The sequence below is a fragment of the Phytophthora infestans genome, genomic scaffold, assembly GCF_000142945.1.
Source record: "Phytophthora infestans T30-4 supercont1.87 genomic scaffold, whole genome shotgun sequence".
Classification (NCBI taxonomy): Eukaryota; Oomycota; class Peronosporomycetes; order Peronosporales; family Peronosporaceae; genus Phytophthora; species Phytophthora infestans.
In genome coordinates this window covers 53,121-80,898 of record NW_003303672.1, presented here as the reverse complement: position 1 = coordinate 80,898, position 27,778 = coordinate 53,121, and the positions used below count along the sequence as shown (strand labels likewise).

Genomic DNA, 27,778 nt, shown 5'->3' with positions numbered 1-27,778 from the left:
TTTTATCAGCACGTTGCAGAAGAAGCTGGCTCGCGAACGCGAAGTGTACAAGTCTTCTATTGGCGCGAATACTGAGCAGACCCGGAAGCTCCACCTCCTTCTGGTAAAGCTTGCCCAGGGCAAGTATGTCGATAACGACACGCTCAAGGTCCTCGAGAACCAGCAAGACCGTAACACTCGCCTCCTCTAAGCGAATCGTACCCTCCGTGCACACGTGAGTCTGGCAGGGATGGATCCCGAGGTACTTCGTCTGGCTGTCGAAGGTACGCTCTTAATGTTGCTCCTTCCACCGTGTGTTCAGCAACTAACGTTCGTTCACAATCCTTCGTGATAGGTCTGACTGCGGGTGAGCTGGACCTGGATGCGCTGGACTTGGATCAGGAGACGTTAGTCGCTCTGCGGCGTATTCAGTCTGCCACCGCTTCTTCGGACAATCCTCAAGCCTTTCCGGCAGCTTTGGCCAAAGCAGCTCACCAAGTGGCCCATGGGAAATCCCATAAGCGTCTTAGACCAGGTGGCGAGGATTCAGATGACGATCCGGACGACTCTGACGAAGACAAGGCTCCAATCTCAACGGACAAGGCCAGTGCTTCGATGGCAGCTGCCGGTCTCGGTGATGCGCCCCCTGCCGATACTTCAACTCCCAAGTCGGCTCGTAGATCGCTGTTCGGTCCGAAGGCGTGGAAGAAGGCGGCCCAGAAGAAGCGCAAGAAACCCCGTCCTCATTCTCCTGCTAAGTCGCCACGACGTCATATGAAGACTCGGTCCAAGTCTGTACCGTCTTCTCCAAGTTCATGGTCGCCACCTCCTACACCAGCGTCTTCCTCGACTCCCGCAGTGGTCGACCTCAGCGGCGACCAGAGTGACGTGGACATGGGGACTGCTGATCCAGGCAGCGTCCCTTCGGTTCAAGAAACTGCTACAGAGCCTTCGGGTAAGGACGTGAGCCCTGAGAATCACGACGATGTTCCTGTCTCTCCTGACGCGCCTTCGCCCCCGCCTCAGGGTCCACACGATGTGGCCAAGTCACCAGCTTCAACGATTTCACCTTCTCCAGCCGACATACGTGCTGCTGAAGAGGCTCTGCGCGAGGCCGAGGAAATGCGGCTCATGTTTGGCTCGAGTGACGAAGATGAAGAGTCAAACCAGACTGTCCCACAAGGCAAGTCTGCTTCGGCGTCTGCCGCGACATCCAAGGCAGTTGAAGTCTCGGGAGTGGTTTCTACAGCAGGGTCTGCCCCTGTTGAGGCTGCTCCACTAGCTTCCGCGTCTTCGAAGTCGGCTCCGACTGTTCCCATGACTGATGTATCAAGCGTGTCTTCGCCTGGCCTTTCGATAAAGATTGATGACGATGGGAATGCTGATGACGACCATGGAGATGACGTGGATGACAATGAACCTTCGGTGGATGACTCTCCTGATGCTCCCAGTGGTAGCGGTGATGTTCCGTCCCCCACCGATTATTCAAGCATACTCGATGACGAAGATGTTGAAGATTCAAACAGGAACTGGAGTAATCTTGGCCCAGCTCGTCCTCCGACTCCACCTCGGCCAAATCCTTCGCCGACTATGACTTCCCCAATCATCGTTGCCGGCCCGCCTCCTTCGCCACCAGCAAGTCCTCCGGCACCAGCATCTTCTCTTCCTGTTCCAGTGTCTCCTCGTCCGCCTATTTGGACTCTCGATGCTGGACCTGGACGCATGATTACGGCAACCTACACTTCGGTGCCGCGTCGTGGTGGTGCACCGTCGGTTGAGCCATTGTCTCACCGAGTGTTATCTGGTATTCGCCCTATGGTGCCGGCTTCATCCACCCTGCCACCGTGGGTTCTTCCGTATGTGGACATAGAGTTTACCGATGCAGGCGCCAAGAAGTGTTTCGAGCGACTCTTGAGCTTAACGCTTCCTGAACCAGCTGATGAGGTGACCGTGCGTACAACGTTGGAGGGTCTCCAAGCGTTCTTTGATTATTCGCATCCTGATCACCCGTACCAGCAACTTCGGCAGCTTTATCCTCTTCAAGCTTGCCTCTTTGACACTGTCGACTTCAAACCAAGCGTCCCCATCTCCAAGCGTGCTCCGATTGAGACCCGTCTCAAGATGATCTGGGCGAACCTTCGGGGTGACGGCGGTAAGCAAGGTGACCTCGGGTTCGCGTTGTGGGAGCGTCTCCACTGGCTTCCGTTAGCTGGTATTGAACGAGGTCTCGCTGAAGAAGCTAAAAAGGTTGGCCACGACAAGGAACGCTTGAAGGAACTGAGAGCTATGTTAAAGAAGCTCTTCAGTGAGCGCGACCGTCGTGCCGATCGTCTTCGTAACAAGTACCGTGAGTAGTACATGGCGTGGAGTCGTGACTCGGTTTCATCTAGTGCTTCCGGCGTGTCATTCATTCGTCCCGAGTTGCTTTTGGAGCCGTCTAAGCCGTGGTACCCCCATTGAAAACTTGCCATTCGCACCTCAGACATCTGACTGGCTTTCCGAAGTTCCGGCTCTCGACGCTCGTCAGCCATGGCGTACTGGATGGATGAATGCGCCGCATCAGCACCCGTACAACACCACGTACTTCCCGTGCCAGCGTAATCCGGAGTTCTTCAATCCTCGTGGTACGCGTTTCGTGGATGTGTACCGAAGCGTGATCGTTGACCCGTCTCTCGATTCAACCGAGCTTATTCCGACCTGGCGTTCGTTGTTTGACTCGCCACCGGGTACTCCACGTCCTGCTCTGGCTGCTGCTCCTGTTGAAGCTGGTACCGAGGATTCGCAGGGTCCGGCTTCAGCTCCAGCTGCCGAGGCTCAGGCTCTTGATGAAGAGGAGAAGGAGAGTGGTGACTCGGCTTCGTTGACACTCTTGGCCACCGCGGCCAGACACTTGGAATCGATTTGAATCCTCGCTGCACGTTCTACGACGTTCTCCAGCATCTCAGCTAACTGTTGAGGTGTCCCGCGTGACTTCGTTTTCAGTGATCGCTTCGCGGTCGGCATTCATGTTTTCTTATTCTTAATCCACTTCCACAGCGTAATCATGTTCATGTTGTTCTTCAAATGCATATACAATTTGTTGTTGCAGTAACGTTCTTCGTCTGTTACCACAGGCTGCATCGCCCTGTGGACAGTTCATACGTGATCAAGTCACGCTAGTCTTCGTCCGCCACTTGCGCCATCTGCAGCCGATTCTCGCTCTTCTTGGCTCGCAAATAGTCGTACAGCAGACCTCCACATGACAAGTTTGATGATGGTTCCCAAGTTGTATCTTCATAGCCCACCCACTTGACTTTGAACTCGCGTACAGCACGCTCCGTGCTCGTCGTTAGTGGTGTTCTGTCGTCGAGGATGGCCTCGACTTCATATTCACCGGCAACTTGATCTGATTCCCAGCTGTCCTCAGGCAGTAGTTCCTCATCGAAGTCGAGTCTTGCTTCATTAGTCGCGTCAAGTACCAACCGAGTGTTCGGTCGACTGCTGAATTCGTTGACAGCCTTGAGTCTTGACACATGCACTACTGGGTAAAAGCGATACCCACTTCGATCAGGCAGTTCCAGCTCGTACGCAAACTCTTCCACCTTGCGCTTGATCCGAAAAGGTCCATGCCATCGGTGAGCTAATTTCTTCGTCAAGCCCGGTTTGACGCGTTCCATGTACAGCCACGCCTGGCTCCCAATCTCAAAAAGAGATCTCGGTGGAGCTCTTGCAGGATCTTCCATCTCTTCCGAAGCTTCTGGAGGGTCCGCCGAGTCTTCGTTTCCACTTGGTTGGGGTACAGCAGCTTTTTCCAGTCGACTCAGAGCATCATTATGCTTTTTAGCCCTTCGCTCCTTTTCTACAGCCTGATAATCCTTGGCCATAGTGAGGGCGACCTCATGTTGTCGATTGATCTCACGCCGCCACGCCAGTGCGTCAGACTGCTTGCCGAGTCCTCGTTTGAGTGATGACGACATTGCCCGCAACGTCGACTGCGCATCCCAACCATGAACGAGGTAGAACGGCGTTTCCTTCCTCGTAGTGTCTTGAGAAGTATTAATAGCAAATACTAGCTTCTCCGCGATTTCGTCCCAATCTTGCTGTAGAGGGTCTTCCGCGTACACCCGTACGGACCCCATCACTGACTTCACCGAGCGCTCCTGCTGTCCATTAGCCTGTGGCCGATAGCTCAAAGTCGCTCTTGATCTTGAGTGCATCATCTCTGCGAACGCTTGGAACACCTCGCTCATGAAGCGTGGGTCGCGGTCATGCCTTATTAATGATGGGGCTCCGAACCGTCGGTACACACATTCTTCGAACACTTGGGCAACACTCAGTGCAGTCGTATCTGACATAGCCTTGGCAATAACGAATCCCGTGAGCGAGCACTGAAATAGGAGCAACGCCGTGTTGCCCCTACGAGATTTCGGTAGTGGGATCACAAAATCCATCGAGACGATCTGGAAAGGTCGTTCGGCTAGCACGTTACCAGGTGAGTATCCACGAAGCTGTGGACGGCTTTTACTCGAGCTGCAATCTGGACATGACTTCACATGCTTCTCCACGTCGGCGTACAAGCCGATCCAATAATAATCGGACTTAACGCGGTGGAACGTTCTCACCACATCTTGATGTCCTCCTTCCAGCGAGTCGTGACAGTTCTGCAAGACCTCTTGAATCATCGTTGTCGGTACCACAAGCCGCAGCTTGGTCTCCTCTTGCCAACCGTGGTCGTACCGACGATTCAATCCAAGATAGTGAAGCACGCCGTCTTCTGATAACACGAACCGGTCAGCATACTTCCAGGCATCTCGAGCTTCTTTGTAACTCAGCTCTTCTGCTTGGCCCTGAAGCACCTTCTTGATGTTAAACCACTTCTGCTCCTCGTCTTGTGCCACCAGTATCCGTCTGCGTCGTTCCCGCTGTATCGCTACCGGATCAACATCTTCCGCATCGGGAAATGCCGATGGTACAGTCTTGTGAGAATGGTCTGGCAAATCTTCGCCGATTGAATCTTCGTTGGACGTCTCTCGTCGTTCTTCATGCTGTTCTTGAGCTTTTGAGACATCCTCCGAGTGTTCATCTGCAAACCTGACGCGTTTCTTGGCTTTCGTCTGTCGCCGAGTCATCACTGCAATATTACCAAAATCGTACTCTAGTGAGTTGTAATCAACCACGAAATTTTCGAAAGTTTTCCACTTTGAAGACTCGCTGCCTGACAGTACATGTACTTGACGCTCTGCTCCACGTGACGAAACATCTACCGAGTCTTCATCCGGCTCGTAGATCATTTCCTGGATGCGATTCAGCGACGCCAATTCCGAATTGCGAGTTTCAGCCAAGATGACACAACGGACCTTCGATTCCAGCGCTTCAGTGGCTAATGAATCCGCGGCAGCGTTGTATTCTCGTACAACGTGAAGATATTTCACTGATCGAAGCTTGGCCGCGAGTTCCTTATGAATATTTAGCAGCGCTAGCAGAGTTTCCTTCCTGCATGCGATCACCCCTAGTGATTGTTGAATCGCGAGCCTTGAGTCACCAACGATGACTAAATCCTCGGCACCGTGCGCAATAGCAGCCTTGACATCGTTGATCATACCTTTATACTCTGCCTCATTCACCGTGGTAGCCGAGAGGTAAGCGTTTGCAGCAATCACTACCTTCCACTCAGGAAGGCTCCACAGCACCCATGAACAACTCCCGTAGCCACCGTACTTCTCTGTCTTCGCTGATCCGTCAAAAGACATGACGAATCCGCTGTAATTACGGGAAAGCCTGGCGTACAGCAACGCGGGGTCCATTCGAATAGTCGGGGAACCTTTGTTTGGAGGCGCCACCGGCGCGAGCGAGTCTTCCAGGTCAACGAAGCTCGTGATGCTTGACTGCAGTAGCTGCGCAAAGGCGACATCCTTCTCTTTCACGCGCTGCACCTTAAGGTGCCACTGCGATAGCAGCACTGCGAACTGGACCGCGCGTCCGAAGAGAGACTTCGACTTATGCACCCACTCTAACGTCGAGAATCGTGTATAGACATGTAGCGTCTTTCCTGCCAGCTGGACGTAACAGATCTTCAACAGCAGAGGTAACGCCAAAACTTCCTTCTCAGCAGGATGGTAGTTCATCTCGGCCTCCTTGAGCACCCGACCGAGGAACCGTACTGGGTGTTACTTGCCGTCATGTTCTTGCATTAGCGTAGTGCTCAACGCCCATTCATTCGCAAAGAGCATGACGTGAACTTCTTTCGACCGATCGAAGTGCCTGAGGATGGGTGAATGTGAAACACTCGTCTTCAATCTTTCGAAGGAATGACGTGCCACATAAAGGCCACCTTCAACGACAAAGTCTTCATCCTTGAGCTGGTACAGCGCCGCACCGTAGACCGCGAAGTCTTGAATGAAGCGGCTGTAGTAATTAACCGCTCCAAGAAACGACTGCATGCCCTTCTTGCTCGTTGGAAACGAAAGCTCGGTGATGGCCGCAAGCTTCTTGGGGTCAGCTCTGATACCTTCTGGCGAAATTTTATGCGACAGAAAGTCCACCTTGGGTTGGCAGAAGATGCTCTTGGTGAAGCTTATGCTGATCCGACACTGTGCGAATCTTGCTAGCAATCGTTCCAGCGTCGCCAGGCAGCTGTCGAAATCCTCGCCACCGAAGCAAATGTCATCCACAAACGACCGTCGACCAAATACAGGTACCAGCGATGATTCGTCTGATTCCCCGTTCGTAAACATGTCAGCGACGGGGCTGTTGACGAGTTGTAGTACAGGGTCGGTCTCTACCGGTGCTTCGCGGTCTGCCGCGAACTTCGTTTGAAACGAACCTTCGGCGCTTGGTCCACGACGCTTCTTGGCCTGTTCTTAAGCTAAACGCATCCTCTCCGAGTATTCAAACCAACCTCCTTTAGGTTGAACGAACCCCCAGAGTGCGTTGTCAATCATACGCTGGTAGATCATCGGCGCGTTCTTTAACCCAAAGGGCATGCGTAACCACTCAAAATGTCCTAGTGCGCAGACGAACGCCGACACTTTACGCGCTCGTAAGGTCATCATGACCGCCCAGAAGCCGCTTGCTGCATCCAGCGAGCAGAACCATAGGTAGCGCTCGAGATCTGTTAACAGGTCGTCGACTAGCGGCATTGCATACTCCATGATCGCGGTGATAGCTATTCCCCATCTTGTAATCAATGCAGAGCCGGATGTCCAGCCCGTTCTTTTTCATCACAATCACGATCGGCGATGCCCATGGACTGTCTGAAAAGACGATCAGTCCTGCACGCAATAAAGCGCGCAGCAGCTCGTACAGCTTGCCGAGAAATCGTAGCGGCACGCGCCGGGCACGCTGTTTAATTGGGGCGTGCCCCTGTGTGTCGATATCGCATACCGCCCCGTAGGCTGGCGGCGGCAGTGCGTTACCACTAGCAATCAGGATGTGCTCGTGGTTCTTTAGCGTCGCGACTAGACGTTCTCGGCGTTCAGTCGACAGCTCAGGATCAGCAACATTAGGCGCAGTGTAGTCAATTGTCGTGTTAATCTCTTCGGTCAGGTCCGGCAGGAATGCCAGCTCCTTCGCGTAGTCGTCCAAGCCAATGTTGTTAGCTTGGTGCTCGTAGAAATCATTTCTCGTATCCTCCGTTGCTTCATTTCCCTCGGTTGTTAACACTCGAGCAACCGAGATGTATGTTCCGTCCAACGCCGCTACGGATTCTTCCCTTGACTCAACATTGGCATCCGCTTTGATTTCAACAGTCGGTACTTGGTCCATCTCCTTCCCATCCTGGTTTCCCATCTCTGGGCCATCTGCCGAGTCGTCGTTCGCAATATTGAATGCGTGGGCAGCCGACATATTGGGTTGTTGACTTTTGTTCCGCTCCTCGTTCTGCCGCTGTCTTGACATTTCGGAATTCGCACCAATCTTGCAATGAATACTCGGTGCCGTACTCAACACCTTCTGCGCGATGCCTGTATCCTCTGGATCAACCACCGATGTCTCGTTCGCAGATTTGGTGACACACAAGGCCGGGACAGCTTCGTTAAAACGGGTGACTCCATTTAATCCAGTGCTGTTGCTTGTCGCTTCCGTGGTCACCCCTGACTGGACACTAACACTCGTTGGCGTATGTACCACGTTTACCGGCCTCCGTAGTTCGTGTGTACGCACTACCGAGGCTTCGTTCGCGTTATTGCCTCCGCCATGGGTTGTCGTGTACGTGTCCAAAGGTTCTGCGGAAGGCTGACCGTCGGCCGAATCCCCGGCTGTCACCCCAGACGCCAGACAGGCTTCCACTTGTTCACGTTCTTCCAGGATCAGTGCCCAGCGCTCTGCACATGTCAGACGATCACTAGAATCCACTAGCGAGTCTTCTAGAGGTCGTGCTAGCACCCCACCTGGTTCTGGGTAGTATGGTCGATCAACTGCTGAAGGCTGAGTTGCAAGTCATTGTTCGTAGATTTCGCATTCACGCTGAAAGAGCTCGCGGTCTCTACAACCTTCGTAGGCCAACACTTGCCAGTCTTGGTACTTCTTGGACTCCAGACGCACATAGCCGTCACCTCGTGGCAAATCCCCATCTGGAATCCACATCGCGATCGAGTCGTGTGCTGGTAGGTACACAGTTCGATCAGACACGTTGGTCAATCGAATGCTCTGAGGCCGTCCACGTCGAAACCTCGTCACTGACGGGATTAGCTTGTTCGTTCGACGAACCCACAGTACGTGTTCTTCCAGCCCGACTTGACGCTTCGCTAGTCGATATTCTCGCCACTCGTGCGCTTGAATGTCCAACCGCTCGGGTGGCCCGGCGTTAACATGGGAGCCGTATTCTTCGCTGTCGATCATGTTCTTGGTCTTTATCAGCGGGATTTGGACTTCGTGCGGTAATTGCGCCGCGCCGTGGAACAGGTCTAACCGGATCCCGGCTGGGATCATAAAGTCGGTCCCGAGTACCACGTCGACGCCTGCACTATGCGCCATTACCCAAATCTCAAACTCGTACACCATCTCCCATCCGAGCGTAATCTTGACGCACGCTCGTCGCGTCGTAGACACCTTGCCTTCGTTGATTCCTTGAATGTCAATGCGGCGTCCGTGATCAGGTACATCTCGGAGTCGCAACTTCTTGGCAAAGGCGTCAGTGATGCCACTAACGTTCGCTCCTGTGTCGAGGAGGATTCTCGTTCGCTGGTCGTTCACAGCGCCTTGCACCAGAGCTCTCATTCTGATCCGTCGGTCGAATTTCTTGGCCGACCACCACCCCTTTCTCTCGCCAGGGTTCAACTTCATCATCTTGGAGTGACCCTTGGGCACGTCTCGCGCTGCACTCGAAAACAAGCCGAGCGAACCCTCGCTGGTGCCCTCATCAGCATCAGCACACTCCACTCTCTCTCCAACACCTCCACCGAGGATTCTACTCCTCTCCTTTTCATTTTCCGTCGCGTTCACACTTGTTACGTAATTATCAGGCCATTCACTCTGCCCCATGAAAGCAAAGATACACTCTGCTTCCATTGAAGGCTCGGTTAACTGTGGCAGCCCGATAGGGACCAACCCAGTTGTAGTTGGCGGGCTGCCTAGTTTAAATGACGTTCTTGAACGACGGCCTTGAGCTCTGGCGGGAGTTCCTCCTTCGTGCCTTTAGTGCGCACGAATTTGGCAAGGTCTTGGAAGTTGCGGAAAAGTTCGCATTGTCCAGCATCGTGGAGCTGCTTGCAGAACTTGCATCGCTTGTTACAGTAGTGGGCGGAGTGACTCATGCCACCGCACACCGCGCATGGTCCGTACTGTGGGCGTCGGTTGTCGCGGTTGAAGTCACGTCGACCGCGCTGGTCCTGATTGAACCCACGGTCACTACTTCGGCGATCTTGATTGAAGCCATTCTCGCGATCAGGCGTGTTTCCACGCGGTTGGCGGTTGTCCGAACGTGCGTAGGTGCCTTCAGCAGCTGCACGGCGCTCGTTTTCGTTTGCAGCAGCGAGGTATCGGTCGTTTTCATCCAATGAGAAATCGCCATCCGTATTATCGGGCTGAAAGTCGTTGTACTCATCTTGGACATTGTCGTAAGCGTTCGGATCTTCGTTTGAATACTCGTTGCCTCCTTGAGCAGCTTCACGACCTTCTAATTCAGCTAGTAGGTCGTCCACCGTAGCTTCAATGAGTGTCACTCTTGGTTTGTTGCGGTTGTCATCGCGGCGACGGTCATCACGCCGGTTGTTGCGGGCGTACCCATCGTCGCGTCGCGTATCACGACTCTTAGAGTATCGGTACTCACTGTCACGCTTGGCCATTCTCTCCTTGCCCTTGAGAACATCTTCGACGATCTCTTCGAGCTCGTGAATGTCGGCGACTCGAGCGTGGTAGAGACTCTCCGCTAGTTTGTCATCGTCGCATGTTGCCAGGAACTGCTGTACGTGTTCTTTCGCGTCGCGACCACTCTTCTCAAAGTGTAGACGGGCGGTCCGAGCGTAGCCGTTCAGCCTGTTTATGTAGTCGCACAGATGTTCATTTCGTTCCCGCTTGGCGGAGTAGTAACGCGACAGTGCCGTCTGCGTGAACTGCGAGCAGTAGTAGCGGATGAACGCATCGCTCAACAGCTTCCACTTGCGCTTCGTCTTCTTCGGAAGTTGACGGAACCAATGAATGGCTCCGTCCCGGAGACTTAGCTCAAATGGAATGCACCATTTATCGGCATCTGTGTGGGTTCCAGTCATTTCATAGACGAACCCACGGAGCCACTGCATACAGTTCTCGCTCTTGTTGCGAGAGCCTGAGAACGGCGTGATGCGATCCAGCGGTCGGTGCGAAGCCATTTCAATCCTCGGTGTTGGGTCCACGTCGTTCAGCGTCGCTAGCTCATTTATCTGACGCATCAACTCGAGTTGAGGATCTTCCTCGTCGAATGTACGCACCAAAATGTCATCGTCACTGGACGAACCATCGCTGTCGACTTGACGACGTCCGGCACCACCTTTTGGAGCTCGCGCACCGCCTCGGTGACCGAACGAATCCTCGTTACTTGCGTAAATACGTTGCATACGGCTCTCCGAACGTGGCGTAACCATGTGTGAGTCTTGAAAGTACGGTGAAGCTTCGGTAGTGCCAAAGGCACCACGCTCAGCTCCACGCTTGGTCGGAGAAGTACGAACGAGTCGTTGGGGCGTCGGCGGCAGTGGAATCTTAGACGGATCTTCATCTTGAATCATCGGTCGACTCACAGGCTGCTTTCCGGCATTGATGCCAACGGCGCCAAACGCCTTCCGAAGCTTCTTCTTCCATTTCTGGAGAGCAGCTCCGGCTTCATGTGGACTCCAATCCTGGAGCGACATCGTCGATGGGTACGTCTCGTTCTCGAACCCCAGCGACAACAGTAGCGAAACTGAATCCTCGGCAACTTGACTAGTCGAAACCGAGTTGACTGGGTATTGAAGTTCCTGCGCAAGCGCAGGCCAGTCGGCCTTTTTCTTGGGGATGGGCTTGAACAGCTGCATCCACTCATCATTCTGCATCAGCGCTTGTACGCGGTCGAAAACGCGCTTGGCGGCTGGTGTATCACCGTTGATAGGTGGGCGAGGTGCCTTCAGCAGTGCTGAATGCTTTGCACTCGCCACCGAAGGTTTAAAACCCTCGGTCCCATCGTCATAATCATCATAGGCTGGTTCCGGTCCCGCAACATCATCGAGCTCGTCGGCGAGGTTCCTCGAAAGGGACTTGGTCGCCCCGCTCAGCCCCGATGATAGCGTGGCCGTCTCCGGCGTCGCTGCGCCTGGCTCTGGAGCCGGCGTCTTATCTTCGTAATCTTCATAATCGTGGGCGTCAGGACCGATGTCCGCTTCGTCGTCGAAGCTCACTGAAAGCTCGGTGGCGGCTGCAAAGCGCGCAGCCGGGCTTGAACTCTCGTTGCGAGCTCCGCCAGACTTGGCAGGCGTAACTGGTACCGTCGGTTGTCCTTTCGCCATGTTTCTTGTCTTTTTCTTGTTCTTCTTCTCTTGGTAGCTCGTAAACTGGAAGGCCATACAAACAGTTCACAATGGTCACAATCTGTTCCCGGGTCGCGGCACCAGTTGTGGTGTTGGAAATCCCACGTGAACTCTAGCTACAGATGTAGTTAGGATGTTCCCACAACAATACGTCTACTAGGATAGTAAACGATCGTTCGGGCGGACCTGAAGACCCCAGTTCTGCCCTTGCACCGGGACAAACTGGACCTTGTAAACTACTTATATAGGCCAACCAGTAAAATAAGAACACGCTACTAGCACGAGCAAAGCTAGCAGGTGTTTTGAATCCTCGTGGTCCCAACAGCGGAAGGGTACCAGGCACGGGTAAGCCTTTTACGGGATCACCGAGTGTTCAACACTCGGCTGGAAGAAATAAAAGGGAGGCAATTCAAGCACTCCCAGTCGTGCAAATAGGCAACAATAAGCCGTCACGTAAAACCTCCCGATAATAATCGGCCAATACACAAAGTCTCTTGGCCTTGCCGGATGAACCCTCGCTACAGAGCTTCGAGTTCACCGACAGGCATAACACACTCAAACAAGCTTGACCTGACTCTTACCTTGAAGCCGGACGTCGCTCTGTGTGCTTGAGTGGAAATTCTGTTCTGTATTTAAGCTTACCCTTTCGGGTCTATTCCTAATAAGAAGTCCTAATCAAGTATACAAATATCAAGTGAACAATGATCCGTTATGGATCTTCTTGCATGCCAAGCGTCGTCTGCACTGTCGCATGAGCATCTTTAACGGTCCGCGCCCTGTCCCAGACGGTGAACGTGTCTTCCAAAGGTCGCTGAGTATTCCGCGAACTCATCCCAACCGCCACTGAGGGTTCGTACCGTAGATGGTCCGCTGAATGCGAATCCGGCCAGTCCATTATTAATAATAAGGACAGCCTGGATTCAGTGACATAGGGCCGTATCCGATACTTGTTGAAAACTCGGAGGTGACGCCGTCGAGTCCCTTGCACCTTGGCGTCTCCGTACATCACCCGACCGAGGGTTCGTCGCTTGAACACTTGGGCGGTGTCACGTCTTTGTCGACGGGTGATAATCCGCAACCACGGAGAAATTACTACACCACACTTGTTGTCGGTAGGTGCTGCTCTGGCAGGTCGTGTGCTGTGTTGCGGTGCTCCGTCATCTCTTTTGAGGCTTCTGCGCGGTGTTGAAAATGTCTTTCTATGGCAAATAGTACGCAGTACCAATCTGTAAGGGGTGGTTCCACCCCTTACAGAATTCCCTCTTTGGAGCAATTTGATACCAGAATGCAGATGCATATGTTTTTTATGGTCGGTTTAGTACACGCAAAATGGGATTCGAGTTTTAGGAACCGTCCAGTACTACGTAGTATTATTGTGCGCTCTAGTCAAAATTTCCGTGCGCGGTTCTTTGAGCGCAATACAGACTCCACTCAGAAACTGAAATGCACATTCAGATTATACCCTTGCAAACGCGGTCATACTACCTTCAGCTTTTTCTGACAGAACATACGTGGTAGTATTTTTTTGCAAGAATCCATAGCCTATGCTTATTTGATATCCTTTGGGAACTTAGAAGGTCCACCCTTTAGGCGGAGTCTGTAATACAGACTCTTTATTATAGCGCAAATCTGTATTGATAAAGAATCCACTTAGGTACGAAATGAGATCAGTTTCGAAATAACAGGAAAGTTGTATCGAGTGACTTACTGTACTGAATAGAACCAAAATGTCAAATTTTGTCGGAATTCACAATAATACAACAAATGCAATACTTTTAATTGTCAAGTTGGATTGTTTAACAAGGGCCTTCTTGTCTGGTCCGAAAAAGAATTATTAATAACAGTTCTTTAAATCGGCAATAACTTCAGTCGTATAGCTCCAACGGAAGCGTGGTTGGGCTAGTTTGAAAGCTATACTTACGTAGCGTCAGCACGAGTTTTTAAATGAACAAAGTTCCAGCCGATTTTGCCAAACCTGACAATTTGAACTATCCGTTTATGGAGGGGTGGAGTTTTTTTTTGCTTTGACGTCAAAAATAATCAGAACTTAATTTTAAAATGTACTAGAAAAAGCGCAAACGGAGCTTGATCTAGTGGTATATCACTAAAAGCAATTGAACCCAATTTCGTGTCAATTACTCTCAATCCGAGTGCATACAAATCCTCATATGAACTCATTTTAACTAATCCTCATTGACTGATCACACATGCGAGGTTTTTTAAAGAAAACCTAACTGTTAATTTTCCGGACCGGAGAAAATAAGTGATCGTACTTACTGCATTCCGCCCCCCTACAAACAAGCGAGCGGATGGAGGGTACGACGGTTCTGGACGACGCCACGGAGCGCAAGAAGGCGCTCCTGGTGTACAAGAGCAACCTCCAGTCAGCCTCCGACGATGATGGTGACGCCTCTGACGAGGAGGAGGTCGTGGCGCATGCCAATAGCGATGTGAGGGCTCCCCGACCGCCAGCTTGGGGCGAGGACTACGACATGGACGCATCCCGAGGTCCATCGAAGCAGGATACAGCCGTGGGCGACGAGGGTGATGAGGCACATGTGTATGATGAAGAGGAAGGTGGCGTACAGGTAGAGAAGGACGATGACGAGTCCCTCAACGCACCATCGGACGACGATTTGGACAGCACAGCCACACCAAGACGCTCTGAGACCGACGAAGACGATGACGAGTCGCCTGAAAGAGCGGGATTCTCCAACGCACCACCTCAAGCTCTAGAGAAACGGGAAAATACGAAGAAGATGCCGGCCCACAGCGAGACGGACTTAGCGTCGGAAGCTGCTGTAAATCTCGCGCCATCGCCCAGTCCCAGTAATGCCAGTGTACAGCATGTTGACGACTCGACGACTCTGGCGCTCAAATCAGGTACCTCCATGGTGGGTGCGATCATTGCAGCACGCCGCTGCACTGTGGCTCGCAAAGAGTGCGAGGCGTGCCATGAGCCCCGCAATGGACGACGGGCACTGCTGTGTCTACAGTGCAAATGCATGTACCACACGAGCTGCTTCCGTCAGCAGTTCCCTCAGCTAGTACCAGTCACTAATCGCCAGTGGTTTTGTCCCGATTGCGAGCCAGTCGCCAAGGCTGCATCGACTGATAAACCCCCAGCTAGTACTCCCCGGAAGCAGCAGCGTAGCGGTTCTGCTGCGAAAGGTCGTGGTAGTCGTGGGTCGAAATCTTCCTCCACGGGCCGAGGCAAGGGTGAGATTGACGACAAGATCGGGGTTGCAGGAGATGTAACTGCTGCTGCTGTAGAGACGGAGATACAGCGCTTGACGGATCTAGCGTTGCGCGGCGGTAAGAACATCAACTCGAAGATACTGGAGCAGACAGGGGAGATGCTGCACATTACGCAGACTCTAACAAAGGATATCAACAGCGTCATGGATCTGCATCGGCTCGAGAACCATAGTGGCGCACGAAATGGCAACTTCTACGGTGCTAGTACTGTCAACTACAGCAATGACGTTAAACATGAACAACGACAGCAGCAACAAGTGCTGGTGAACTCTCCGCCACCGCCTCCGTTCCTGTTGGTTCCTGCATCATCAGCGCACGCGGCTTCTGCCACTTCTTCTCATTTTGCTGCAACAAACGATGCAAGTGCCAGTAAGGGGGACAATGCAGATGTATCAGACAAAGATGCTCTGCTGCGTCGAGTGCATAATGGCTTGGACTCTCTGAAGCAGATAATGGAGCAGCTGCAAGTTGCAGGTATCCAGTTCGAGGTTGATTTTATAAAGGAGATTAAAGCAACTCCCAACCAAGACCGTAAGTCTGCAAGCAACAGTGGAGCTAGGAAGCAGGCGACAGGAACGGCTGGTCGATCTGCATCGGGGTCGAAGGGAAAGAGTGGTGCCAGTCGCTTGTACTCATCGAAGCAGATTCAGAAGCTGGAGGAATGGTACCAGCGATCCTCTCGACCAGAGTCTAGTGAGATTCACTCGATGTACCGCATCATCAACTGTCCAGACTATGCGGACCCAGAGCTACAACCAGAAGGCATCTCAGTGAAGCAGATTCGCATCTGGTTTGACAATAGGCGTGCGAAGGAACGTCTGGACTACATGCGCCTTAAGATGAAGGACATTTCTACGACTGACATGGATGCGGACAGTGTCAAAAAGATGAAGGCTGCTTACATCGACGAAGCCAAAGAAGTGCTTGAGGCTCGAGTGTCACGGATGCGTGAGAATGGACAGGGGTCTGGGCATGTCGTTGATGAAGCAGATATGGCCTTGATTGCTAATACGGCTGATCAACCCACACATGGAAGAGCTCCTAGATTAAGTCCGCCTGGAGCATTGATGGGCTCCAGCAAAGATGGAGCTGATAGACCGTCTACTCCTGGGGGCTCGAGTGTTCAGAAGAAACGTATTCGAATCGATCATGTTGCTTCCGTGAGGAAGGCAATTAAGGATGCTCGTGAGGCCGGCAAGAGCGAAGAGGAGACCAAAGCGCTACGTTTGACTGCGATCGAACGTGCACGAGAGAGGTTGCATGTTCCTTACAAGAATGCTCGTACTGGAGCGTCCAAACCGCTGGGGAAAGAAGAAATGTCACACATTAAGATGAAGCTGCTGAAGCTATTAGAGGAAGACGCATCTGCTGAGGAACTTACGGATATCATCGAGCTGCTGCTATCTCTTACCATTCCACACGCCGTACTAATTGAGTCGGATATGCAGCGGCAGTTGGAATTGGTTCTGATTGCTCACAAAGACAACAAAGAGCTTGTGCGGCAGACAAAGAAGTTGCATGAAGAGTTTCAATGGATTGTGGAAAACGGTGATGCACCGAGCGTGGTGGCTGCGATGGCAGTGGAGACCAGTACCAATAAGAAGCGGAAGGAAAAACCACGGTCACTTTTACTAAGTGTAGACACTGAATCGTTGCCAGGAACTCCCGGATCGTCGCCAAGTTCAGGACCGACACCTTCGCCGGAGTCCAGACGACCGCGTGTAAAGTTCTCGCTGGCTCAGCTAGTAAAGCTCGAGAAGTATTTCCACAAAGAAGATACACCGAGCAAGAAGAAGCTTGACAAAATCGCGGCTCGGTTGAATACAATTGCGTCTTCGGATCCGTCGAGTGATGCGGCGCAGAGATCTATCGATTACAAGCAGATTCGTTGCTGGTTCTACAAGCGGCGGTCGGCAAACCAGCCCCCTCAGGCCTTGAGTGGTGCGGATCTGCACATTGATGACGCGGCCTCGAGCTCGTCTTGTTCCAGTGACACAGAGTCGGACAACGATACCAAATCGGAAAAGGGATCCAAGTCCCGAACGAAGCCGAAGTCAAAGACGTTGGCCAATGCGTCTGGCAGCTCTGGTGCGAAGCGTAAAGCACCTGTGAGTGACGACAAAAGTAACGCTAAACGTCCGAGAAGGGATACTCCTAGCGCCCAGGGAAAGTCGACCGAAACAGTTATTATAAGCGACGAAGATTATGCCGGAAATGCGCATGGAGGGCGGATCTTCAATGTGAAGCAGCTCGCAACAATAATCGAAGAGTACGAAAAGAATCCGCGACCGACAATGGCTCGACTGGAGGAATTGCTAAAGGTGCTGAACCAAGATGACCACACAGACGAGTACAATGGTGGGAATGTACTTGGAGTGACGAAGCAGCAGATCAAGACGTGGTTCTCTAACCGCCGCGCAAAGGAGCGTCTCGACCTAATCAAGATGAAAATCAAAGAGACTCGTGCTGGCCTCCAGGGGAGCAGCGACTCGGACAGTGATGACGATGGAGGCGAAGACACCGAGATGAAGATGGTAAGTGCGTCTGCACTCGGACAAGTTAGCGCGACCAAGGAGGAATGGCGAGGAGTAGTTGCCAAGGATCACGAGGATGACGGGGCAGCGGATATGAAAGTTGATGCATGAATAGGCCAACCAAGCTCTAAAATTGCTTTTACACCTTATGCCTTTCGATAAGTGACTGCTGTTACACTTGGTCCAGTGGCAATTCTAATTCAGCTGGGGCCGACGGAGATCCTCGATGGCTACAGGCAACTCGACTGTGTCGACAAGCTTAACAATACGGTAGGAGGATTCGACAGAAGTGATGCACTGCTTCAACGTCTTGCACAAGACGGGGTCAACGAGTGTGTCCAGTTGGCGTAACAAAGGATAAAGACCGCCATACTGAGTGAGCAACTGAACTGCCAACTCGTCGGTCAAGCTGTCCACTCTGGGGAGCCTTTTCCAGTGATGACCGCACAGCGCGTGAAAGTCTGGTAGTAACTTGGGGTGCAAGCCAAATCTTCCACGCACGTTTCGCTCGCGGATGTATCGGCGTTTAGATGGTTGGTAGATCTCCACAACGGCAGGAGGCAAGTCGATGCTGTCGGACATACTACTGTCTGCAGCTTCTGCTTCTGCCTCTACGTTGACGCCGCCATGGACGAGCTGCAGGAAGTCATTGTCGTTGGATATTAACAGCACGTCGTAGCCAGCGACCGTGTACTGCACCGAGTACGAGGCGATGATGTCATCGGCCTCCATCCCCGGGCGCTCAATGCAGTTCACATTGGCCCGGCTCAGAACTTCTTGCGCATATGTAAACTGTGGCGCTAGCGACTGTGGCATCGGAGCTCGGTCCGTTTTGTAGACTGGCTGCATGACTCTTCTGGTGGTAGGGCGCTGTTTCGAGTCGAACACTACGGAAATGTGTTCGGGTTCGTGCGTCTTGTCCATCCGTCGTAAAAGTCGCAGAAGACCATCCACTGCTTCAGTCTTGACTCCGTTTCTGTGCAATTTCAGACGCACGCGCATAACGTCAGCCTGCTGGGATTAAGCAAACAAATGACCGTAAGCGCCAACGCACTGTTCGACGTTGGACAGCGGATCGTAGAAATGGTAGAGTGCGTTGTTGCCATCCACCAGCAGACTTTTCTTCCGACCGGTAGTCGCCCCCTCCGCCACTGCTCCAGCCGTGGCAAGCGAGCGCCTGTTGCTCATGCAGACTCGTCGCACACCTCTCATAGCCAGAGGTTGGACAATAAATATGCTATTATATTTTTGTTTTCAAGCTCAGTGATATTTACAGGACTACTCAATAATATGGTATTTTGACCAATTTTCCTGGTAGTGCTACGAGTAGTACACTCCTGGACACAATTATACGGCCACCTCGTCGAGTGTCCATAACACAAAAAACTATATAAAAGAAAACATGTGTCATTTTGGCTGACTAGAAATTTGTATGGGCTGAGTTTCTGAGGGCGATTAAATGGACACTAGGGATCGAGAGCTCAAATTAGTTGCATGGGGGTGTACACAATACTGTTATATGTAACGTGTTGCACTCGCACCTATGCTTGATCAATATTGATGGAGAGCTTTTAAATGTAAGATCGCGACGACTACACGGTGTTCGCCATATGATCTGCTTTTGTAAAAAAATGCGGATGGGTCTATTGAAGCTAAAAGCTCTCCATCAATATTGATCAAGCATAGGTGCGAGTGCAACACGTTACATATAACAGTATTGTAACGGGGTTACATGGTGTGGAACACACAGGGGTACGAAGTACCCGGAGAGCTAACAAACTCTCAGTACATAAGTTGGAGAGTTAACAAGGTCTCTCAGTACGTTGGCCGAAAGCCACACGTTATGCATTTGATTAGGTTTAACTATGCTAGATAGTTAAACAGATACATTTACCCCTAGGCGGCTTGGCCGCAATAATAGTAAATAAAACACTTCTGGTTTTGAAGCATAAAAGTTAAGGTGCTAACTTTGAGCCCTGGTTTTGGGCTGTAAGTGTCCTTTGGATAAGGAACTTAGTATTAGTGACTCTTTGAGTCGAACGTCTTCCTCTGACGCTAAAGCTACGGCAGCCCCGCTGCACTTGGTAGCACTTGTAGTCAATCCCGCTCCTGAGTCGGTTGACTATATCCTCTGCGAGGATGGAACACCCCGTTTTCGCGAATTTGCCCCCGGCGCAGCAGGACGCGCTTACTAAGCTTATGTCCTTGCTTGGCCCGGAGGGCGTGGCTCATCTTGCATCGCAAGGTCCAGAGGCGGTCACTGCCAGGCTGGAATCGTTCTCCCGCTACGAGAACGCGCTCTTGGAGCATGTCCAAGAGAAGATGAGCGCCGCAACGGCGGCGGCGTCGATGACGCGTGAAGAGTCTATGAGACTGAAACCGCTCATGGTGAGCGTAAAAACCTTCGAGGGGAAGGATGGAGAGAATCTCCTTCTCTGGACCCGTGAGGTCGAGATGGCCATGGGATCGGCCCTGCTCCAGTCTGAGCATCAGCGCGTGGCGCTGGCTATCTCCAGGCTTGGAGGTCGCGCTCGCGAATGGGCACTAACGTGCGGCACGTCTGTTGACGCTGCATTTCCCACTTGGGATCAGCTGAAGCAACAGCTTTCGCGCGTGTTCGCGCCGCCTAATCAGGCGTACCGTATCCGGTCAAAGTTCCTTGCTACCCGCCAGGGTAAGAAGGATTTATTGGACTATGTCCAAGAGTTGAGAACTCTTATCGCCGGAATGGCGGCGGACCCTCTTCCGGAACTGGTCAGCGTGACCGTGTTCATGGAGGGACTTCGTGTGAGCGCAGCTCGAACGGAAGTGTTCCGTGTACACCCTAACTCTTTTGAAGAGGCGGTGGATGTGGCATTGAATGCCGAGCACAACTTCAGGTCGGCGCGACCTGGTTGGAGCGCTGGTAGCGCAAGCTCTTCGAGCGGTCCAGAGCCGATGGACCTCAGCTATGCTGAAGATGAAGAAGCGGAGCTTCTTGCTGCGGAGCAGCGCGCCGGCATCCGCCGATGCTTTGTGTGCAATAGCACTAAGCACTTAAGGGCCTATTGCCCTCTGCGCAAGAAGCGCGAGGCTCCGGCGAGCCAACCCTCCGGGTCATCGCCGGGAAACGGCAACTTCCAGTAGGCGCGGGGCGGCCTACTGGGGAAGAACTGAGTTCTGTTGTGCCTCGAAGAGGTAGAGGGCAACGGGGCTCAGCCCCGAAGAGAGCTGAGCTCTCTTACGAGAAGAGTGTGTGCAAGCCGGGCTTGCTGGTCGTTCAAGCGAACGTGAAGGGCTTTGCAAAGCCATGGAGAGTCTTGATTGACTCGGGAGCCTCGGGCAACTACGCCCGTCGCTCCACCCTGGAAGGGAGTCAGCTGTATGCTGAGGCACTGGAAGTGCCAACGAGAGATACGATCTCTGTCCGTCTCGCGACGGGGACACTGGTAACTGTGTCGAAGGTCTCTGTCGACCTTGGAGTGAAGTTTGAGAACTTCGATAGCGTGGAACGCTGTTTGGTCTTAGACCTGGATGCGAGGTATGACCTCATCCTTGGCATGGCATGGCTGGAACGTCATGAGCCATGGATCGACTGGAAGTCGAAAACGCTGGGTGCGTCGCACCCTGCTCCTAGTGGAGCTTTGGTGAGTCATGAACCCACCTCTGCTAGGAAGCAGAAGCGCTTTTGGCGCGAGCACGAGGCCGAGGCGGCCGTAGTGTTAGGCATTGGTATGTCCGAAATTGTTAGCAACGAGGTTGCTGTTTGCCCTGAGGGCGTACGTGGTGCGGCACGTTATCCGCGGAGCGGTGCAGGTCCGGTCAATGACCAACTGCTGGGTCCTGGTGAGGACGAGCGCGGAGTGGCGCGTAATCCACTGAGTGGTATGAATCTGGTCGATGACCTACCGCTGCGTGACCCGAGGGTCGCGGTCGACTGCGAGTCGAGGCATCATGGGCGTGGCCCAGGAGATGCAGGTGAAGTGACACCTAGTTCACTGTGTGAAGGTCAAGAACCTCTTGGCTTTCAGCCGAGTGTCTTGCGAGACACTGTATCCTCTTCGAGGAGTGATGGTGCTGCTGCACCCGGTGGTAGTGACGGAGATGTCGCCACACCGCCCTCATCCGGCCGGGCTCGGTCGCGGAGGGAGAGGAGAAGAAGACGCAGGGCGTCTGTGACGTCTTCGACGTCGGACGATGTGTCCAACGTGACGAGCGGTGATGCTCCACGTGATTGCTGTGAACAGCTGTATACACTCGTGAACGGAGTGACGGGGGAGGTAGAAGGCGATATCAGCCTTGATACTCTGCCCGCTGCAGATGCTCTGCTAGAGTTGGACGAGATGTCCATTGCCGAGTTCGGCGAACCCATAAAGGCAGGCGAGCTAGCCGAGGTGGTCTTGCTGGGACCTGAGGAGGAGTTGAACTCCTCATCCGTCGTGGACGACGCGGTCCTAGAGGACACCAAGAAGGCGCTGAGCGCAAGAAGTGGATCGGCGATCCTCAAAGATCCTTCGGATCCCTTCTACCCGGTGGTGAAGGAGTATGGAGACGTTGTCTCAAAAGACCCACCGACGGGCCTGCCTCCGGATCGAGGCGTGTGTCATGAGATTGACCTGGTTCCTGGAACCAAATACTGCGTAACAAGGCAATGGCCTTTGCCGAGAGAGCAGTGTGACGTCATTGACGCATTCTTCCGTGCGAAGCACGAGGCAGGGATGGTGCGTGAGAGTAAGTCTCCGCACTCGACACCCACGTTCTGTGTCAGAAAGCCGAACGGCAAGTGGCGCATTGTTCATGCTTTTAACAAGCTAAATGCGGCCACTATCCCGGCGCAAACGCCGATTCCTCGCAAGGATGTTCTGCAGAACAACATGGTAGGCTGTACGCTGTACAGCGCGCTCGACTTGGTCGATGGCTACTACCAATTGCTCATGAGAGCGAGCGACATTCCGCTGACAGCGGTGAGTACTCCGAGCGGTATGCTCTGGGAGTGGCTGGTGATACCCCAGGGGCTGTCGAACGCACCAGCAACGTTCAATCGTCTTGTGACGCAGTTGTTTAGGCCCCACCGGGCGTACGCTCAAACGTACTTTGACGATATATTCGTCCATAGTCGTGCCGAGCACGGAAAGGCAGACGTGGATAACCACATTGACCACTTGCGAGCGGTGCTCGAGTGCATGCGCACTAATAAGTTGTATGCCAACTTGGACAAGTGCGTCTTTGGCGCGGAGGAGATACCTTTCCTCGGGTGCTTCATTGGGAAGCGTGGCTTACGGGCAGATCCTGCCAAAGTCAAGGCCATCGTGGACTGGCCGGTTCCCAAGAACCAAAAAGACTTACGCAAGTGGCTAGGCTTAGCCAATTACTTGCACAAGTACAGTGCGAACTACGCGGAGATGGCTCGGCCATTATCAGATCTCCTTAAGAAGGACGCACCATGGTGCTGGAACGTCGAGCACGACGGAGCCTTTGAGGCTGTGAAGGAGAGCCTCCTCCAGGCTCCGATCCTTGCGCTACCGGACCCGGATAGTCCGTTTAGCGTCGTCTGTGACGCCTCCGATTTTGCAATCGGTTGTGCTTTACTACAAGCAGACGCCGAAGGGCGTGAACGCGTGATCGCGTTTGAGTCTCGCCAACTCAAAGCTGCAGAGAAGAACTATCCAGTTCATGACAAAGCGCTACTTGCAATGAAGTATGCTCTAGTCAAATTCAGGGTACACCTGCTAGGCTCTAAGCCTTTTGTGATCTTTACTGATCATGCGTCGTTACGCACTGCGACACAGTCGCCTCATCTCTCTCAGAGAATGGCAAGATGGCTTTCCTTCTTTGCCGAGTATAACTTCGAGGTGAAGTACAAGCCGGGGCGGCTTAATGTAGTGGCCGATGCGCTCTCGCGCAGGCCGGACTACGAGTTAGCTCATGTCACGACAGTGACGTCGTCAGTGCCTGACTTGATACGCGGAGCGTATGCACAAGACGACATGTGCGTAGCGCTGCTACGGGCTCTTGGGAGCGAAGAGTTTAAAGACTCTGACAAGGAATTGTCTGGGCGCTTACGCGCGAGGCTGCATCGATACTCACTCGATGGCGGCCTGCTGTACTACAGCACCGACGCTGAGGATAACCCTCGTGTAGTCGTTCCTCATGATGAGGATCTAAAGTATCGAATCCTCTATGAGGTTCATGATACGCCCGTGGGCGGGCACTTAGGTCGGGAGAAGACCTATGGCTCGGTGAGCTCGATGTACTGGTGGCCCAAGATGTATAAGTGGGTCGGCACCTATGTACGCACGTGTGAGACGTGTCAACGGACAAAGTCCGCGCCGAGCACGGCAGCGCCATTGGCGAGTTTGCCTGTCCCCAAGGGATGCTGGCAGTCCATGAGTATGGACTTTGTGTTTGGCCTTCCCAAGGATAAGGCGGGAAACACAGGTATAGTGGTCTTTGTAGACCAATTGAGCAAGATGGCTCATTTAGCGGCAGTGCCGGACACCATTGATGGTGAAGGTACAGCTTTGCTGTTTTTAGACCGAGTCTTTCGCCAACATGGCTTGCCTGAGGCAATTGTCTCGGATCGAGACCCGCGCTTCACCGCGAAGTTCTGGACGTCCCTCTTCAGAGTGCTCGGCACTCGTTTGGACATGTCCACAGCGGACCATCCGCAGACCGATGGTCAAACCGAACGCGTGAATCGCGTTGTGGAGGATACCCTCCGAAGCGTATGCGCTGAGGCGCCAAAACGCTGGAGCCAGATGCTCCCACTCGTTGAGTTCGCATTAAATAATGCAGTGCACGCCTCGACAGGCTACACTCCGTTCTATGTGAACGGCTTGGTTAACCCTCGCGTCCCACTGACGCCGCCACGCAGTGGCTCAGGGCTTGGTGGGGGAGGTATAGCCGAGCGGCTAGCTGATGTCAGCCCTGTTGCGGTTCGCAAGCAAGTCGATGACTTTGTCTCTTTGAGACTGAGCGTAATGCGTCAAGTACGCGACGCTATGGCTGAAAGCCAAGACACGCAGAAGGAACATGCAGATGCAAAGGGCAGAAGCAATGTTGAGAGGTTTGAGGTCGGTGACCAAGTTTTATTAAGCGCTAAAAACCTACCTACTCATGCAGTGTCTGCAGTCTTCAAGACGAAGTTAAGACCTCGGTTTATAGGACCGTTCAAGGTCGTGGCCAGGAAGGGCCTAGCGTATACGCTCAACCTTCCGAAGAAGATGCGCACGCATCCGGTCTTCTATGTCGGCTTGCTTAAGCCATACCAAGACCCTGCTCAGGTGAGCGCGGAGGCGTTGGCACCAACGGTGGCTGGGCCACGGACAGCTGCAGGGCAGCAGGTGGTAGAGCCACGGGAGGCTGAACGACAGCAAGGGGTGGATCCACAGATGGCTGATCAACAGCATGTGGCAGAGCAACAGGTCGCGGAGCGAAGTGCTCGAGATGCAGGAGCAAGGCAAGCTGAACGTTCAGCCGAGCAACTGGACGCTCAAGGTCCGAGACCTGGTTGTGAGTCAACAGTGGTGGCTCTAACCTATCCACAAGGTGGATCATCTCTTCGAGATCGACCGATGGGCGGTGAACGTGAACGTTCGCGTCGTGGACGCCGGCGTCGTATGGACGCAGACGCCGTTCCGGCAAGTGCTGACTCTCCCCGCGAGAGCCCAGCTGAGGCAAGGCCTCCTCCTGCTCTGCTCGATGAGCATGGTGAGCTCCACTTTCACGTGGAGCGCCTTGTGGCGTGGCGTAGACGCCAGGGTCGTACCCAGTACTTAGTGAAGTGGAGGGGTTACCCTCACTCACAGAACTCATGGGAGTTTGAGGTTATCCTCCGGCAAGATTGCCCTGACGTCGTTGACGCTTACGACCGGGCACATCATGTGCCGAAGCGCCACCATGGCGTGCGACAGCGTCGCCAGGCGCTGGGCGCCTCCCACTAGAGTGGGGAGCGATGAGGTCAGTAGTTGAGCTCAGGCTCTGACCAGTGGCTGTAGCAGCCAGCTCGTACGTATAAGCGGTGCTCGCAGCGGGAGCAGGAGGTGGAGAGACCTCGTAGTGTTAGGGACATGGTCCCGAAGGAAGCAGGTGCTTCGTGTCGTGCTGAACAAGGTTCAGGCACAAGCGTCTCGATAGACGCATAGTTGTTTTGAAACAACTTGCTCGATGAGCATGATCCAAATGTGGATGCGCTGTAACAGCGAAAGTGGTGTCCCGGACGGGGATCGAACCACTGGCCTTTGGCTTATCAGGCCGGAGCTCTACCATTGAGCTATAAGGGCGATGCCCGTACGTCAGTCCGAAAACGGACTACTCATAATATGAGAGGGCTGCGCCCGGGTGGATTTGAACCACCGACCTGTGGCTTTCAAAGCCAGCGCTCGACCACTGAGCTGAAAGGGCGTTGCCCTTAAGCTTGTCCATTCAAGGACAACAGTTCATGGAACGAGAGGGCTGTGCCCTGGTGGGTTCGAACCACCGACCTGTGGCTTCCAAATCCAGCGCTCGACCACTGAGCTAGAAGCGGATTGCTCTTAAGCTTGTCCAAGCGTGAACAATCGTTCATGGAACGACAGGGCTGTGCCCTGGTGGGCTCGAACCACCGACCTGTGGCTCTCAAAGCCAACGCTCAACCATTGAGCTAAAAGGGTGTTGCCCTTAAGCTTGTCCAAGCGTGAACAATCGTTCATGGAACGAGAGGGCTGTGCCCTAGTGGGTTCGAACCACCGACCTATCGCTTGTGAAGCGAGTGTTCAACCGCTGAGCTGTTGTCGACGACTCGAATGAGTCAAGAGCATTGCTCTAAGCGGTTTGCAGCTCTTGGAGTAGGCGCGGAGCGCGAGCGTAGGTCTGAGACCGCTTGAGAGCAAGATGCGCGCTGCGCTTGGAGCATTGGGCCGTGGGCCGACGACGAGAAGTTGGGCATCAACGATGCGTAGGCGTTTGTGAGCTCACGGAGCTGTACAACGCTGGTGTGAGGTGTAGTAACCTCCGCCGTCTTAACAAGACGTGACCTCGCTGAGGAGAGTTTCGAGAACGGAATGTTCTCATCTTAGTGGGGGAGAGTGTTACGGGGTTACATGGTGTGGAACACACAGGGGTACGAAGTACCCGGAGAGTTAACAAACTTTCAGTACATAAGTTGGAGAGTTAACAAGGTCTCTCAGTACGTTGGCCGAAAGCCACACGTTATGCATTTGATTAGGTTTAACTATGCTAGATAGTTAAACAGATACATTTACCCCTAGGCGGCTTGGCCGCAATAATAGTAAATAAAACACTTCTGGTTTTGAAGCATAAAAGTTAAGGTGCTAACTTTGAGCCCTGGTCTTGGGCTGTAAGTGTCCTTTGGATAAGGAACTTAGTATTAGTGACTCTTTGAGTCGAACGTCTTCCTCTGACGCTAAAGCTACGGCAGCCCCGCTGCAAGTATTGTGTACACCCCCATGCAACTAATTTGAGCGCTCGATCCCTAGTGTCCATTTAATCGCCCTCAGAAACTCAGCCCATACAAATTTCTAGTCAGCCAAAATGACACATGTTTTCTTTTATATAGGTTTTTGTATTGGGCCGATGGTGGCCGTAAATTGTGTCCAGCCTGACAAATCTCTTTTTTGTATGTGAGCCCCCTATAAAGTGCAAACCGCAAGCGTTAGCACATCCTTGCTATTTTGAAGCATGTTTTGCAACTTGTGTGAAAACCGCACCGTCAAATAATAAAAATTGACTGAGTTATGGACACTCGACGAGGTGGCCGTATGATTGTGTCCAGGAGTGTAGTACGTACAGTGGTTCAAACGGCCTTCTATTTGGGTATGTTTTTATCCTATAGAAGCCTTACTATGATACGCCATTAAACGGTTCTCAATGGTGTCCGTCTTTCTGTTTGGCTGAGGGTTTGCCTTTTGTTGAATTTGTTCCCCCGTCCGCTGAAGATACTCTTCGAATGCACTTCGGTGGGTCATCCTGTTTGTATTGTCATATATATATGTTGCATTTTGGTCCATTGCAGCCAGTTTCTTGGCTGCTGTGAATGCCGCTAGCTTCGGTTTTCTCCACTGTATCCTGAAGAATGAG

The 27,778-nt window shown here is 52.9% G+C and overlaps 2 protein-coding genes across 2 annotated transcripts; one reads left to right on the top strand and one right to left on the bottom strand.

Moving 5' to 3' along the window:
• Positions 1-14,239: 14,239 nt before the first annotated feature.
• PITG_19220 (uncharacterized protein) lies at positions 14,240-17,871 on the top strand (the record flags this gene model as incomplete). The annotated part of the gene is made up of 1 exon (XM_002997081.1): positions 14,240-17,871. The coding sequence occupies one exon, from the start codon at positions 14,240-14,242 to the stop codon at positions 17,831-17,833; it is 3,594 nt and encodes a 1,197-aa protein (XP_002997127.1).
• A 46-nt stretch (positions 17,872-17,917) lies between these two features.
• PITG_19219 (uncharacterized protein) lies at positions 17,918-18,910 on the bottom strand (the record flags this gene model as incomplete). Its single annotated transcript, XM_002997080.1, has 3 exons — positions 17,918-18,265; positions 18,338-18,698; positions 18,777-18,910. 3 exons carry the CDS (start codon positions 18,908-18,910, stop codon positions 17,918-17,920), a joined length of 843 nt encoding a protein of 280 aa, XP_002997126.1.
• Positions 18,911-27,778: the final 8,868 nt, after the last annotated feature.